The sequence below is a fragment of the Bombus flavifrons genome, chromosome 11 (genome assembly GCF_040668555.2).
Source record: "Bombus flavifrons isolate JBK064 chromosome 11, iyBomFlav1_principal, whole genome shotgun sequence".
NCBI lineage: Eukaryota > Metazoa > Arthropoda > Insecta > Hymenoptera > Apidae > Bombus > Bombus flavifrons.
The window spans coordinates 5160820-5177561 of NC_138452.1; the positions used below are offsets into that span (position 1 = coordinate 5160820).

Below are 16742 nucleotides of genomic sequence, written 5' to 3' on the forward strand. Positions count from 1 at the left end.
CCCTATTCCTCTCTCTCTCGTTCTATATTCGTCCTTTTCCTTCCTTGGCTCTCTATCTCTCGAAAGCCTTCGCCAGGCCGCTGGATAATGGCGATCGTCATTTAGCCACTTCCGGTGGTTCGATAGCGTTGCACGATTTACATGAGAACCTTCTCTGGAATTTCCACGAGATTGCGTGGAGAGGCGAAGGGAGAGAGAGACTGACTGTTCCCCTCGGTTGGAGTTTGACCGTTCTTCATCGGGTTGTTTATTTGTCCCGACTGCCCTCTGGGATCGTGACTCTCACGGATTTCTAGTTTAATCCCGCGGTCAACACGATGGAAGACGAGCGAAAGGTAAAAGTTATAGGGCAGAGATTAAAAAAAGTTTTCTTTTTGTGTTTTAATTTTCGTGTAATAGGATATCTTTTGATTTATGTATTCTATGGAAGAATAAGAAACAGCGAGTTTGGAGATAGAAATATTGAATTAAATGCATCGTTGTAATGCAAATTGTGATAGCTAACAACTTTCTATATATATCAGAATTATTTTGGTTCTTTATTTCATTCTTCAACATAATTTTCTTCGCTATAATTGATTTGAATAATAACTATTGCAAATATTAATAATAACACGACAAAAATTAATAATACAGTAGATTTAAATATGTAGTAAATAAAATTGAGATTACTGAACTCGTTTACTCCGTTGTCGGTAATGTCACTTATTCAAGCTTGCGAGTGCGTTAACGGTCGCCAGATGGCGATGATTACGCCGCGGTATTACACAGCTTACGCATGCGCAATACGCGTAAGTAATCCATCGTCCATCAGTGAAAAGCGTTGTGTGTTGTACGGAGAGAATTATAGCGGGAATGCGTGGTGAAATAAGTGTATCTGTTGCTTCGAAAATGCGAAAAATCGTGCATCGCGATACGATGTAGTTACCGGTATTCGAATTTAGTGGAAATTATGCGGAATTTCTATCCGCGAACATGGTCGATCACTCGTATCGAATGGACGGAGAGGTTAGAACCCACTTTCCTTCCGGCTTCGCCGAGAAGGTGCAGCACGACTGGGTGAAATCGGAGAATCCTGAGACGATAATGACGTGCAAGGATACGAACAATGTGTTAATTTTCCCGAATAAGAGTCTCTGTTGCCGTTCGACCGTTAACAATATAATTTTCTGTTGGGACTTTGAGATCGTGACGAACGGTAAGTGTTGTTTTCTAGTAGTGTTTACATTCATATTTTTTAAAAATTGGTTGTCGTTGGTCAATTGATTGCATTAATGTGAAAACTTGATTGACAAACTATTGATAATATTGGTAATAAAATAATATTGATGATATTAAATAGTAATTATCAAAGGATCATTAAACATCATTATGGAGTAATTGCGTTGATAGTTTATGGAGTGAGATGTAGCATTGGGATTTCTTTCTGGTGTAGTAATTGTCAAAGGGTTTGTTGCGTTCATTTAGGTAAACAGTTACAAAGAATAGCACTAACCTTGGATCAGAATCGCAGAAATTTTGCATTGAAATCTGTTATGCGTGATGCTCTTAATATTGGAATTACAAATGGCCAGGAATGGTACAATTCAGAATTGGACAATTCAAATGTAAACGAAGATTCAGTAAAGGAAGAGCATTATTTAGTCAAAATTTGTTTTGTTGCTAATAAATATGGCACGTATCGCCAGAATGTCCTTTTTTACTTTGGAGAGTATCCAGTGATAATTCAAAAGATTTGCATGGATTCTGTACCAACCGAAGACTTTACCAGGATTCACGAAGCGACCAATTATCAATTCTCACAGAATCCAAAGACATGGAATAATGGAACGTGCCAGATTTGTTGGTTTGATTCACCTTTTGTATCAACGAAAGACCCAAAGGAGGACAAACTGTCCATGATGTATCCATATCCAAATAGAAGCAATTTTTTCTTGACTCAAGAATCTCTCACGGACGATCGTTTAACTCCAGAAAATTATAGAGGTCGTCTTCACGAGTTAATTACGGTGGAGGAGCTAGCTCGACATGAGCAGATAGCTAGATATAATGAAACCTCCTACATGCGTCTTCATAGTTACTACATTTTGACTTCTGCAGGTGATGGATCCACCATTGCCAAATATGCACCACCGGGTGAACTCTTTGCTCAGGTGCGGTTCCTTCTAACAATTGTACCTTTTTTCTCTTTCTATAATCTTCTGCTACTTTAAACAGTAATCTACAATTACTCCTAGTTTTACAAGTATATATAAATTTGCATTTTGTTTAGTACAGTTGTCCCGCACTTTCTCGATTTTGTGTGCATACAAAAAATTGAATATATGATGAATTTTTTACCACAGCTGCCGCTAAGCCGCAGTATCTCAGAAGATACGAAAAGCGGCAGGCTGTTCCTGAGAGGTTGCAATAAAGTACTCTTGAAGAGCTTATCACAATCGTCGAACGTAATATACGAAGCGTACATAGAAGATAAGTGCACGCACACAGTGTACGTTAGATTGTCGAAAGAGTGTGTGCACGCGTTAAACTTGACAGCCAATACGGATGTACACGTGCAAGTTCAATTCCTATTGAATCGGTTGCCTTTCTGCGAGTGGCACAGGAGCGTGGATAGTTTGCCCGACATTGGCCTAGTATTTCTAAACAAAGCTCACAAAAATATGGAAGAAAGTAGTTTTCTAAATTTGTTAGGCACACACGGGAGCAGTTTCGGATTTTCCTTGTTGAACGCAGAACAGGAAAAGGCATTGGCGGTAATAACAGCCTCTACTAATATCTCCATGCCACCGATCTTGCTACTAGGACCATTTGGAACCGGGAAAACGTTTACTATTGCTCAGGCACTACGATTTTTGCTGACAACGAGCTCAGAACATAAAATCCTGCTCTGCACACACAGCAACAGCGCGGCAGATCTTTATGTCAAAGAATTCTTCGACGTTTGGTATAAATGTGAAAATAATCCACGATTGAAACCAGTCAGAATCTATTACCAAGGTAGATCCAGGAACACGGTACGTCTGCTCAGAAGAAACAAATTTCCTTGATCGAAGAGTTCCCCTTCTGCTCTCATTCCCCCATTTCAGGTACATCCAGTGGTTCAGGAGTACAGTTTGATGAAACCGAACGGTACCTTCCGCAATCCGACCGAAGAAGACCTTAGAGACTGTGGTTTGATCGTGACCACTTTGGCCACGTCTAGCTCTCTAACCAGCTTAGATCTATTGTTCACGCATATAGTGATCGATGAGGCTGCTCAAGCATTAGAGTGCGAAGTCCTCATACCTTTAGCCTTAGCTACCCCACAAACTCGCTTAGTTCTGGCCGGCGATCAGATGCAACTTGCGCCAGAAATATATAGTGACCTGGCTAGCGAACGGGGTCTGGGTATAAGTTTATTGGAAAGGATCTATGGAATGTACCCACAAACTCATCCATGCAGGATTCACCTGCATGAGAATTATCGTGCTCACGAGGACATCATTAAATTTACTTCGGAGATGTTCTACGACGGAATCGTCAAGTCTGCTAGCCAAACACACCACATAGACATAATACAGCACCCCACGTTAAAGCCTTTAACCTTTTATGCTGTTCAAGGCGTAGAAGTGCAGGTACGTTTACCATCAGGAGAATCTTGAAGATAGAATAATCGTTGGAATATAGTACATTTTCTGTTTGCAAGAATGAGTGTTACATAATGGAATGAATGTGATAATTTACGCTTGCACTGTACCTATAATTAACACCTGCACCTATTGTTGCTTCAAACTATTATCTTCATTGGAAGAATTTGTTTTCTGTTTACACATCAAATTTCATTGCAACACGTATCTTAAGCGTTTAGATATAATACATCAAATCCGTAACAAACCATGTATTTCCTGATCCAACCACAGATACCTGTTGCTTCATCTTCACCATTGTACCGGACACCCACTGTTGCTTGTAACACCTCTCGGTCAGCGTCATATGACACAACGCACCCATAGAACCATCACTGCTCTCCATCACTCCAACCTCGGTCTCATCACTTTAAATCAACGATCCTACCAAGAATTCACACCGATGGAACTCTTCGCTCAACGTAACTCTGTTTTTCTTTCCTATCAGGACATCCACTCGACAGGCTACGCGAACATGAACGAGGTATTCGAGCTCGTTAACCGCGTGCAGGATCTGCGTGACAATTGGCCAACGGATCGTTGGGGTATCTATGGTGAGAAGTCAATCGGTGTGCTCGTCTATTACGCGGAGCAGGTGCAGAGGATTCGTGCGGAACTGAGGGAACGCAGGATGACGGACGTGTCGGTGGAGAGGGTGTTAAACGTTCAGGGGAAGCAGTTCACCGCTGTGTTTATCAGCACGGTGCGTACCAGGCACTGCTGTCGATACTCCGCGGAGAGGAACGTGAAGGACTATGGCTTCTTGACCAATCCCAGACTTCTGAACACTGCTATGACACGGGCTAAATGTCTGGTAGCAGTGGTGGGCGATCCTGTTGCTCTGTTCACCATTGGTTCCTGCAGGAAGCTCTGGCAGAGATACCTGGAGATAGCTGATTTACGCGGCATCGACAGGGAAACTCTGAAGTATCTTTTGAGTCTGGTACCCGAGCTTCCGTTGATTACACCGCTGAATCCATTAGCGAGGGAGTTTGTACCCAGAAATAGCTTTTATCTGGTGGAGTATGTGCCGGTTCCAATGCTGTATCCGGTGTTCCATTATCCCTTTTACTCTGCGTAAGGTTGGCGGGAATGCTGTGTTGAAGTCGAACGATCTGGTCGTTGTGCGTCGTCGTTCTTAAAAGTACCGACCTGACTTTAAATGTTTTAGATTATCTTTTCCTCCCTCCCCTCGTAATCTTATTGCATTGGAAGAGAAGAATTGACTCTGCGGTGCATTGTTGATTTATATAAGTGATTTTTTTAGACGATGATGGTTTTATTATTCATGGTATAACGTTGTGACAATGAATGAGGAGATGTTGAGAATTTGTGGATCGGTGCAATGTACCAATGTTGGATTAAAAGGGTTAATTGATTGATTAGCTACGATGTTTTGAATGTACATACATATATCTATATCACTGTGTCGGTTTTTGGGATTACTAATCCTTAGAGTGTCTCTCTTTCTGTGAATAGATTTAAGAAATTAACTAACTGTTACTAATAGATTAGATTCTGTTCTTAATTTTACGATGTGTCTTTGAAAATCTGTCTATTATAGATTGTATCGTTTCTTTATCATTTCATCTTATCTGTTTGTCAGAGATGCATCTGTGTGGAGACTGTGCAACTTATGTTACGACACTACAAGTACCGATATATTATAGAAATATATTTTTTATTAGTTCCACGTAGCCTTGGATGAACCTTTCAATTCCCTTTTCATGTAGTACTAAGGCGATCCTATTCAATATTGGAAAAAATTTTTTTCGTAAATATATCTCATAAGAAGTAATAATCATCATTACCGGTCGAATAATGAAAAATTAATCACTTGTATTATTAAATAATAGAAGTAGAACCACGACTTTCATCAACAAAATATTCTTTTTTCTTTTTTGTTAAATGCTGACATTTCATAGAAATGTGTGCTATATTTAATACTTAATTTTTATTTTCATCATGAAAGGAAATTATATCATGCTATATTTTCGAGATCTTACCGAAAGCTTGCCTGAATAAACATTTCCTCCGGAACCAGCAGGTGTTTGACTTACGGAATGGTAGTGTATATTCGTGCGAATGCCTGGGTATAAAGCAAACCAGTTTCTAGACAAGTGACACTAGTTTGTCTGGGCGATTCATATTCGCGGGCTGCAAGAGCCAAATGGTCACCGACGACCCTCGAATGGCTGAAAAGGGAGGCGAAAGAGCGAAAAGCGGTTCGTGGATTCTTTTGAAAAGCTCGTCGCTTCCGTTTCGCGCGTCGCATGAATACGGGACCAAACAAAGCCGTTTCGTTTGCTTTTATTTCCGTAATTAAGGACTACTCCGATAGCCATATCGGCTAGATAGTCCTATAAATAAAAAAGAAAAAAGGATAAATTCTCTTAAAACCAATTTCTATCGTAATTGCTATCCCGATCCTTTTCTAACGACGTATTGTTTGCGAAAACCTAAACTCGCGGATTTTAATTTCAGTCGCAGTCAATAATTATTGCAACTGGAGTGTTCGATAGATAGAAATGTCGAATCTGTTCGGTTGCTGCTAATTGGTTACATGTCTCGTTTTTGAGAGGATGTTTTTTGATACAATTATTTTTGTAGTATTATCTGTTGGTATTGTACAGATTTTTGTTTTTTTTTTTTTTTGGAGTGATAATTGGCTCGTATCGTGGAATTTTATAAAATATCCCTCCATACGAATGTTTTCCGATTTTTTTTTATCCAGTGTATTAAAATACTGATTTAATTTTGAAATATATATTTTTCGAACCTTCTCGTAATTAAATACAAATAAAAGACAAGAAAACAACAAAAACGTGATAGAATTAAAAACTAGAGCGATACTTGCGTAATATGTTTTTCCATGTCTACCCTAATAATAGTATATTTATTATCATATAGAGCGATTTGAAACATTTTTATTACAATTTGTCTTCCAATCGATTACTATGAGAAAGAAAAAGCTTGGAAAATAAATCGTCTATACCCGCTGTTATTAATACTGTTTATTATTTATTATTGTTATTAGACTTTGGATTTTTGTCCAAATTTATATTTTCATGAGTAGAATTGAAAGAATAGGACTTGAATAAAAATTTGTTTTATCTATTAAATGTTATAAAGACCTATCTACTACATTTTGCACAAAAATCCACAGTTTAATTGTTATTAAGTTCTGTTAGCGTCGGAATAAGTTGTTTCTGATATAACACGTGCGATGACTTATGCGCGATAAAGAGTGAAGGAAAAGAGAGGGTGAGGACAAATGAGACAAGAAGGGAGCAAGCGAATGAGCACTCGTAGTTAAACTCAATTTCCCTCTAACAAGGTGGTGTATCGCCGAGGGCATCGGCGGAATTCCAGCGATATTCTTACTCTCTCGACCGCGGTGGGACGACAAGTCGACCGAGCGCGTAGAATTTATCTTTCCTCGTTCTTTCCCTTGGGTACATAGTAATTTTTTAATTTCATTCGCTGGAGTGTATCGCACACATATTTTGCCTACAGTTTACTCATTACTTTTGATTACATTGCAGAAACATTTTTTTTGGGTTGGCCAAGTATCTTGGGCTACTCCAGGTAGTTAAAAACATGACACTTGAAAACTGTTCTTTGTCTGGCTGTTATTTTTTTTCTTCTTTCTATCATATTGCTTTTTTTGAATTCTCTGAAGCTCTGTTGATATTCCTTTATGAAAAACATATTACTTCATACTTTAACATAACGTTCTTCTTCTGATATTTTTATGATACTCTCTTATTTCTGATGTATAAGTATTATTTTCTCTGCGCTATTTTTGTAGCTTTCTTTTTAATCGCTCTTACACTGGTTTTTTCTATTATACTAATTCCGTTCTTAAATCCTTTATGTAACTTGTCTTTTTTTCCGTTTGTTGTTTTGTTTTGGTGTTCATACACTGCTTTGTCGTTGCTACGCTGCCTTTGTTTTCTTTTTTTTATGTCATTGCACTTTCTCTTATGCTTGGAATTTTTCACTCCTGAGAACATCTGGATTCTCTTGTTATCATAAGATTTTTCATAGAACCCCTCCTTGCAAAGAGATTGTTTCCTTAAATGTGGAAACTTTCCATCACAATAAAGTATATTCCAGGGAAACACTGTTGAAGGTAAGGTAGTGAGAGTGATATATTTTTTCTCACCATAAAATTCGAAGTGGTTACTGTCCATGAAAACAGTTCTATAGAATCTAAAAATGGGAACTGTACTCCTAGGAACATCCACAATAGTAAGATCGTCATTTTGAAAAAAAAAAAAAAAGAAAAATGATCAGGAGAACACTCTTCACATCAGGCACTACTCTATATATAGATCACTGTAGATCTGTAGAAATCAAAGACGTAGAAATAGATTCGAGTTTCCTAGAAAAGAGCCCGTAACCAAGACGGATGCTATCTACGAAAGTCGATAATTGGAGTAGAATGAGTATCTTCAGAAACGACCAGGCTGGTTAGGTAGTCGTTAAAAATAATTGTAGAAAAAATTTGGAGATAATAGATCATTATTTACATATGAAAACAGACCACTGCTATCTATTGATTGACCACTGGATGAACGTCATCCTTGTCAAGTATTCGGGTAAGAGATAGTTGGTCCAACTTTGGACACCATGCACTTGTAAAACGACGAGTGATACTTAACCTGGAAAAGTACCTGGTTGCTAGCAAGTGCATCGTAGTGACACTAGAGTCAACTTTTCTTTAATGAGATGAATATATTCCTTCTTATTACATATTATTTTTTCCTGAATTTGTGTTACATATTCATCTTGTTTGTTCATTTATGTTATATTATAACTGTCCAGTTAATTTTTATTTATTTATTTTGTTCCCTTCATGGATTTCATCGATCTTAATTTATATACGCGTGTTGTATACTAATTATGCAGTTGATGCATCACTTGATTTCCCTGATAAGAAGTAGATTAACAGATAAATAAACAAACAGGTCAGAGGTTAATGTTTATACGTATTATCCTGCCGATGTATGAATTGATATAAATTCAAGAAACCTTCGGAAGCTTAATTAGGATCGCGTCATCTATTCATATTTTTGACTCAGTTCTTTCTCTGTAGTATATTATACATTCTGAGTGTCACTGCACTAATGGATGTCACCACTTGAGCTTTTAATTTGAGACCAGACTGTCTATAAAACATACCATTACATTAACATCCTCAATAATATCAACTTACTAACGATCCACTAAAACAGTATTTTTCTTTCTATAACTCGAGCGCTTCAATATTAATATAAAAGCTATTGAAGGTCCTATAGGAGAAATATCATAAGGAAAAAATATTTCATTACAAAATCAAATGCAAAGATATACTTCTTGGTGTGGAATTGATTAACGACATATTGAGTATAAAGATTGCTTTTTTATAAATGATTTCTTAAACATTTAAAATTCCAGAATGCTGTTAATAGATTATACAATATATTATTATCTGAGTACATGGAACTCGACATGCGCCAAACAAGTTACTATAATCAACGTGAAATCCATTATTGAGCAAACAATGTACCACTACATTAACAGATTCACCGACATTAACTTGCCTATAATCACATATTATCACAACGTCCCAGCGATATCCGGAATTATGCGACGATCAATACGGCGAAGACGTATTACTACGCGATCTCTCCTTGCATGCTAATACTTGTGCCATGAACATCGTGTAGATCCACGCGTTATGTACACTTTGCACAAAAGACGCGAGTACTATCACGTGTTTCAGCTCATCGTTCGAAGGAGCCAATAGGTCTCGTGGTTCTCAGCCAATACGATACTACTCAGTGTTGAACTCTGAGGTAAAACGATGAAATATTATAGCGTAGTATTAATATCGTTCTCCAACGGTGTGTCGTCGTTCTTATTGCGCCATGCCTCGAGTATTACACAGGATCTCTACGAAGAAGATAAACTTCTTGTATCGCTTTTTAGTGGACAGGTATTTTATCAATGTAACGCAAGAAATTAATGGAGAAGTTTAATGTGATGAACGTTATGGAGGAAATTGTTAAGAACGGCAATATTTCGTATTTATTTAATTGAAAGAATGGATAACAACATAAACGCCAAATATCGTCGTTTTTTAATTATTTCTTTCACGACATTCGTTGCATGAAATTTTTCCATACATTTCTTGCTTTATATGTTGATAAAACTGTTTACTATTGTTTAATTCCAAGAACGGATAATAATATCGATAGCTGCAATTAATAATTAAAGACTCTTCTTTTTGTATTTTGTGACATTTTTGATTATTTACACATTTTTTATTCCACTTTTCTTATCCCATCATTTCGTAAAAATAACAGGCTACTGTAACACGAAGTTTTCACCGTATAAATTCTTGCAATATAAACGATTATTTTTAATTAATACGAGTATAAATATTGCAGCTAAAAAATCTTAAACATCCAATATCGTTGCTACAAATTTTATACTTGTATGTATAATATCATTTGCCAATTTTATATTTCAAAATTCAAATAAAACGTAAAATATATCGTAACAACAGAGTACCGCTACTGTAAACACGATATACTGATACTGAGTATGAATTTCTCCAAAGACACCGTGTATACAGATCTGCGACTCTACTCCTCTCCCATCCATATTTATACCCATGAAACTGGGTCGCCATAGTTATCGTCGCAATGGTACCATGCAACATACAATTTTTCGATCGACGTAAAAATCCAAAGACCATAACCATACATTTCTGCCAGTCAGTTCCATGTAGCAAGATCTTTAATTTTCATGGATGGTTGGTCGCCGTATAAATACGAATTCGATTCGAACATGACTGCTTTGTTCCTCCAAATTCTAAATGTATCGCGTTAATAGCATGTGCAATTCGCATCGAGGTCGTCTTGCCATGGTCAATATATGGCCCCATTTCCGATGTTGTCGCGCAAGATCGGCACGATAATTTTCGTGGCTCGTTGGCCGTTGGTTTTCCGAGCGTTTAACCAACCACGCGATGGATCGTCGCCGCCGGAAGTCGATTATAACGTAACAATTTAGCCGGGGCCGACGCTGCAGTCGGCTAACAAATTTTCGAGAGGGTAGCGGCTGGGACGATGAACTTTCGCCATTAACGATCACGAGTATTGTTTCCAGCTTTTTCGTCGCTACCGTTTAAACGATCGGCGGGTGCATTCTGATGAAGTGCCGTTTGATGGTTTTCGATTCGAATTGTTCGCCGAGTGAAATAGGACGCGCGGTTGGAGGGACCGTGTTAAGTGGCATTTTTTTTTTTTTGGTAATCCTGGGCTGGATGTGTCGAGTAATTAGCGTGAAATGTGTCTCTTGGTTTCTCTAATTAATGTTTATTACCTTGTTCTTCTTACGAAGGTAGCGATCTTTATTTTTAAAATATTTCTTCTTCTAATTGCTTTAGATAATAAATTGTTGACATGGAATGCTCCTTCAATGTTTCTTCGATCAATGTTCTTTATCGCGTAGTTCTTTTCACTAGAAATTAGCTAGCGATAGTTCCTTTTTTTTTTAATTCTTTCGATTAATAATTCTAAAACAATACCAAACATCTAATGAATCTTTGATTGATTTCTTTATTCAATGTTTCATAATACTTTATTTTTCCTACAAATGCAGTAATAATTTTCAATTTCTCTTCCGTTAATTCTCAATATCTCTTTTATATTCTTCCAATTGATTCTTCTGTATTTTCTCCGACAGAATTGTTTCTTGTTATTACATTTATTATAACGTACATCGTTATAGCCACGAAGAGTAATTTCCTCTTTTATTTTTTTTTCAACTCGATCATAAGTTATATCATACAGCAATTAATAGATGTCGTACGAAGAAGATACGAAGGGAGCGTCCGCTAATTCGCGTAAATGACTTAACATTTTCCGGGACCAAGAAATCCTATCTACCCTTCCACGACTAAAGCCAATTAGTCGGTGTTTCTTTCGAAAACGTCCCACCCTAATCTGGTCTCGGGGTGTAGCGTCGAACAAGATCAACTTCCCGGCTTGTCCAAGCAACTTTTTCCTAATTGCATCGTGCTTATCGCGATACAGAGACGAGGACCGGTTCGCGAGCGGTGCCTAGGGCAATTTCGTCGCTAATTGAAATTTTTACCAGCGCCAGCGCCCCAATAGACGGCCTGCAAAAATTGGATAACGTCTTTTCGTGAACTTTTCATCGAGACGCAGCGAGAAAAAAAGAGAAGGAAGAAGAATGTTATAAATATTTGGTGAGAGAGCTTCGGGGAGCTTAGATGGTTCTCAAGGTGGATTTTATTCTAATTAAAGCGGGTTTAAAATTTCGAAGAATTCTCTTGCGCTGAATTTTAAGAATTCTTGCTGGATTCTTACAATTTCTTACGAGGGGAAAGAATTTTCATATGTCGTTCGTTATGTCACGGTGGATAGTGATATTTTACGATATTGTGGTACGTATTATATCGGAAATTCTTTGTTTCGGTATTCTCCAACAGTATTTTAATTATTCGATAGCTTACATTTTCTTATTTACTTTAGATTTTGAAAGTAGTTTTTGACTATTGTTGACCCAATAATTCTGCTTGGCTCGAGTATCTCTATTATTTCAAGCAATAGTTATGAACTCGATGAAACAGCAGATTTTATATCTAAAATTCCCTGAAATATTATGGCTTCCGGTATAAGGATTATATGCAGAATGTATGGCGCAATATATCGAGAACAGGTGTGTAACGTGGACATAAGTGCGCATGTTTGAATTGAATCCCTAAACATTTTGTATTCAACGATAGCGGACGGATTTGCTCGAGCTACCACACAATCGACTTGCTTCGGTAGATAGATCCGCTTTTCTCGCTTAAGGGGTTAAGGAAAAATCTTTCTCTTGTCTGACCTTAAAGAAGAACTCTTTTAGACATCAAAGGAGCCTTTAGTGCCTTGGACCGTCTAACATTCGATTCACAGTTCGACTCACGTGTTAATTTCCTAGAATTCTTATTTTAGGGAACAGGAAAGAGAAAGTGTTCGTTCCCCGCAGTTGTTCAAAATATTAAATTTCCCTTGACAATCAAAATGTTAGAAATAAAAGAATTTAATAAAGTAAACGAACCGAACAAATATTATAAATGAAACGTTGCATCAATGGAATATCGGTTGTTAATTCTTAAATTCTTCACCAATGGGTAGCATTTAAAAATCAATGACTCAAGTTTTATTCATATTACAAATTATTTTCTTTAAAATTGGAATGTTGCCGATTTTAATGAAATTAAAAGTGAAAAAGCAGATAATCAGCGCTGCGCATTTTATTATACGTTTTGGTACTGAAAATGTGTAAAGTTTAGTTTCTCGCTGATTTTACACCCGCGGTGTATCAGCTACGATAAATTCCACACCACGAAGAAACCCCTAAGACTGAGATTAATCGCCGGTTAATTAAGACACGTTGGAGGCAAGGATAATTTTATCAGGCAGCTAGCTATTGCCAGGGTTAATGCTACGGTGATATTGGCCGAGCTAGATACGCCGATGACAGCCGCAGCCTGATATACATCCCTGGCATTGTCGCGGAGAGACGCCAGACGCCCTTCCGCGTGTAACACGCGCGCGCACACGCGTATATATCTATACAAGGTGTTCCGTAATTCATGTATAGTGTATAGTGCAAGGAAATAGTGACGGACATACAATGGAGACGAAGATAAAAAATAAGAGTTGCGTTGGAGGTTTGAAGAAAATTTTGGAGAAAATCGAGTTTGAAAACTTGCCAAGTATACGTAGATTTGTGTAATTTCCAAGTAGATAGGAGTAGATAATTGATAACAAGTTATTTCACAGCGAAAGTAGATCGAAAATGGAGAACACAATTTTTTCGTTTAAAGCCTCATTTTCAAGAAAATTAACTTATTGATATTCCTACAAATAAAAATTACTAAATAAAAGTAAAAAAAATAATATCTTGTTAAGGATTGATCAATGACAAAATTTTCTGTATTTTTATAATTCTTTGTCCTTTTCTTTTGAGTTTTCTAATCGAATTTTATAAAATTTCGATAGTAACGATATCATCGATTATTTGAAACTTATCTCACAGTGCAAACCCGTTACTTATGAGATGACACGATATTTCGAATCTGAATTTTCTCGAGAATGAAGCTTCCAAAGTAACTTTGTTATTTCTGATTTTCGTCTTATTTCGAACCATAGAATCTCATTGACCCCGTTTGTACTACAAATTATGGACCACCGTGTATATATGTTGTACGTGATGTTAATGCACGCTCACGTTACTGTGTGAACACCGGTTTGACCGTGGTTGAACTCTGTCGCGAACTACCGCGTCTCTGGATTCCACTTGCTAGGAGATATTGTCTCGCGACGTGTGTCAGCGTGTCGTTGCCTACCCACGCCTCGCTGTGACTCGATAAAATTATCCCGTTGACGAGTTACGTTAACGAGCGAGACGCGATACCGTGGATGGCGGTAATTCGGCGAGACGTTAGGGCTGCTTCAGACTGGCGTCGGTTTAAGGTGACGCCTGTGGGCTGGTTTTTGGCGTGTTTAGGGCTAAGAACACGATTACGGGTTAAAGTTAAGGTGATAGTCGGCAAGACGAGATAATTGCTCAGAGCTGTTAGTTTTAGAAATACCTTCTGGGGTTCAGGTAGTTTCCGATTTGTTGTTTAACACTAGAACTATCACGCCAGTCAAATTGACTGATTTTACAATTTTATCTTAAAATTCCTACTTCATGTTATATTTTTTCCCCGCAATGATGTAATTAATGACTTTCGTAACGATAACTAAAAGAATAATATAACGAATTTTATTTTGCTTTTTTATGTATTCAAACTGAAAATAGCTTTGTATCGAGGCTACTTATACCAATACCAGGCAAAATGACTGATACTTATCAAAGTGTAAAAGGGTCCTGCAATCTGTTTATCGAACCCCAATTAACCAGCTTCCTCGTTTTCTACAACTTATCATACGTTTTTTAAATTTTTACTGTGTATCATTCAATATAACGATATCAGTTATCAGGAAAATTCCGGATCGATCGCTAGATCGCTAGATGCTAACACTAGAAATACCACACCAGTCAAAATGACGGCTTCTACAATTTTATAAACGTGCCAATCCTCGTTTAGGGATCATGGTCGCAGATGGATTAATAATACCAAAAATATACTACATAACATGGAATTCCTTCTGTAAGAAAGTAATAAATCAATAAATATAAAAATATTCTATTATTAAGTATTTTTTAAAGACCAATTATTTTGACTGGTTTTGGTAGAAATAGCTTCGTATTAACTACCGGTAGTTTTAGTGTTATTATTCTATTTATATATATTTGTTGATTAATATTCTCATTAATTCTTTGAGATGTATATACGATTGAACTAAATCTGGAATATTGTAATAGGCAGTCGTGCATTCATGTCTGGTTTAGTTATTACAAAAAAAAGCAGGATAATATAATATATAATTTTCACAGCTGATAAGTTCAAACTGAGAGCTGTTTCAAAAGCTTCATTAACAGGACACCAGTTAAATATAATATTTCTTCTGAAGTACTTACGCGCGTTATATCTTTATCGTCAAGATTTCTTGTGTTTCTGACAACGGATACAACAAATAAAAGTACAATAACACAAGTAGAAGAATATTATAATTACATTGCGAACGTTCGTTCTAAATTAAAATTTCATGCATACTTGAGAGAATAATGAAGAGTGGGATCCCCTTTAAAAAATTGACATCAAAGTATTATAGCATTAAATTCCACGTAAAAGAGAAAATCATCTTCATTGCCATCGAATCGTTAGGGAAATATGAAAATTGCTGTCGATTCGTTCGATCAGTCGCATCAAAGAAGTATCACAAAGCTTGGAAGACCTCATTGCAGCTGTTCGTCCATTAGAAATTGAAAATGGAGAAAAAATTCCAGGACCTGCTTTCGTATTCACCGTACTCTCTTTTTGCTCGTTCGATCGCCAACGACTCGTTAAGTGTGAAAGACGAAAAACGGCATATTGATCGACGTGGCATGTTAACTCGTCGACTGACTCTCGCAATTGAGTCTTTCAGAAGTCAAAGTGATCAACTATATCGTTTAATTAACGTCGAATATCTCTAAAGGTTACTAAGGCTCATTCCTATAAGTTTGTTTTTGTTGAAATGATTTTTCAAATAATTTCTAAATTTTCTCGTTCTCTGACAATATTTTTTTTATTTAACGGGAACCGCTTAGGTGGCGAAATATTAATATCATTTACTAATGAAATTTCTGTTAAGAAGATTCTATGCGAATCCTGCTGAAAATTATGTTCTCTCAAAGATCAGGATTCACGTAAATCCAAGCGATTCTTTCATCAGCAATCGGGAAACGTAGGAAGCACGTCGGAACGTAAAAAATTCGATGGTGAATTAATCTCTCCCTATACTCTCCTCGTTTCGCCAACCAATCTCCTATTCGCCAAACCCGAAAAAGAAACAAACGATCGAAGCATCGAAACAATGCAAAATCCACATCGCATTGATCGAAATTTCCTGTGAAACAAAAGGTTAAAAAAATCAAGGAAGAGGAACTCGATGAACTGATTCCGGTGCAGTCGAAAAAGCGTTAATGGGTTAAACTAATTTCACGCGCCATTTCGATCGTTGGAAAACAAACGGGCATCGTTAAAACAAACCATGTCCAACTTCCACCAAAAAAAAAAGACAAAAAAAAAAATAGAGAACTGTAACGAAGAAAAAAAGTAAAAGCAATAAAAAAAAAAAAAAGAAAATTCGGAAAACAGAAAACTGGAACAGAATACAAGATCTCAATTCGCTGTATACGAGAAACAACTTGTTCGATTCTTTCTTTTTTCCATCGAACGACGACCACGTTGGTGCGTTACGCGTTACCCTATCGCGATTTGAATCGGTGTTCGAGTTTAATCGAACGCGTGTATAGGGTTTCCGGCTTCGATATAGCTTGCAAGCTTCGGGAAATTTTCAACTGACCTGCCGGGGGATTGACTTGGCGTTTCGGTATCGGCGAATAATTCGC

The 16742-nt window shown here is 37.2% G+C and overlaps 2 protein-coding genes across 8 annotated transcripts in view; one reads left to right on the forward strand and one right to left on the reverse strand.

The window, feature by feature from the left end:
- PH4alphaEFB (prolyl 4-hydroxylase subunit alpha-1) overlaps positions 1-16742 on the reverse strand; it is a 223453-nt gene that overhangs the window by 26945 nt on the left and 179766 nt on the right. The window lies entirely within an intron of this gene.
- Positions 783-5365, forward strand: LOC138185071 (probable helicase with zinc finger domain). The gene is made up of 5 exons (XM_069123700.1): positions 783-1198; positions 1468-2153; positions 2346-3017; positions 3090-3617; positions 4117-5365. Exons 1-5 carry the CDS (start codon positions 976-978, stop codon positions 4747-4749), a joined length of 2742 nt encoding a protein of 913 aa, XP_068979801.1. The 5' UTR covers positions 783-975; the 3' UTR covers positions 4750-5365.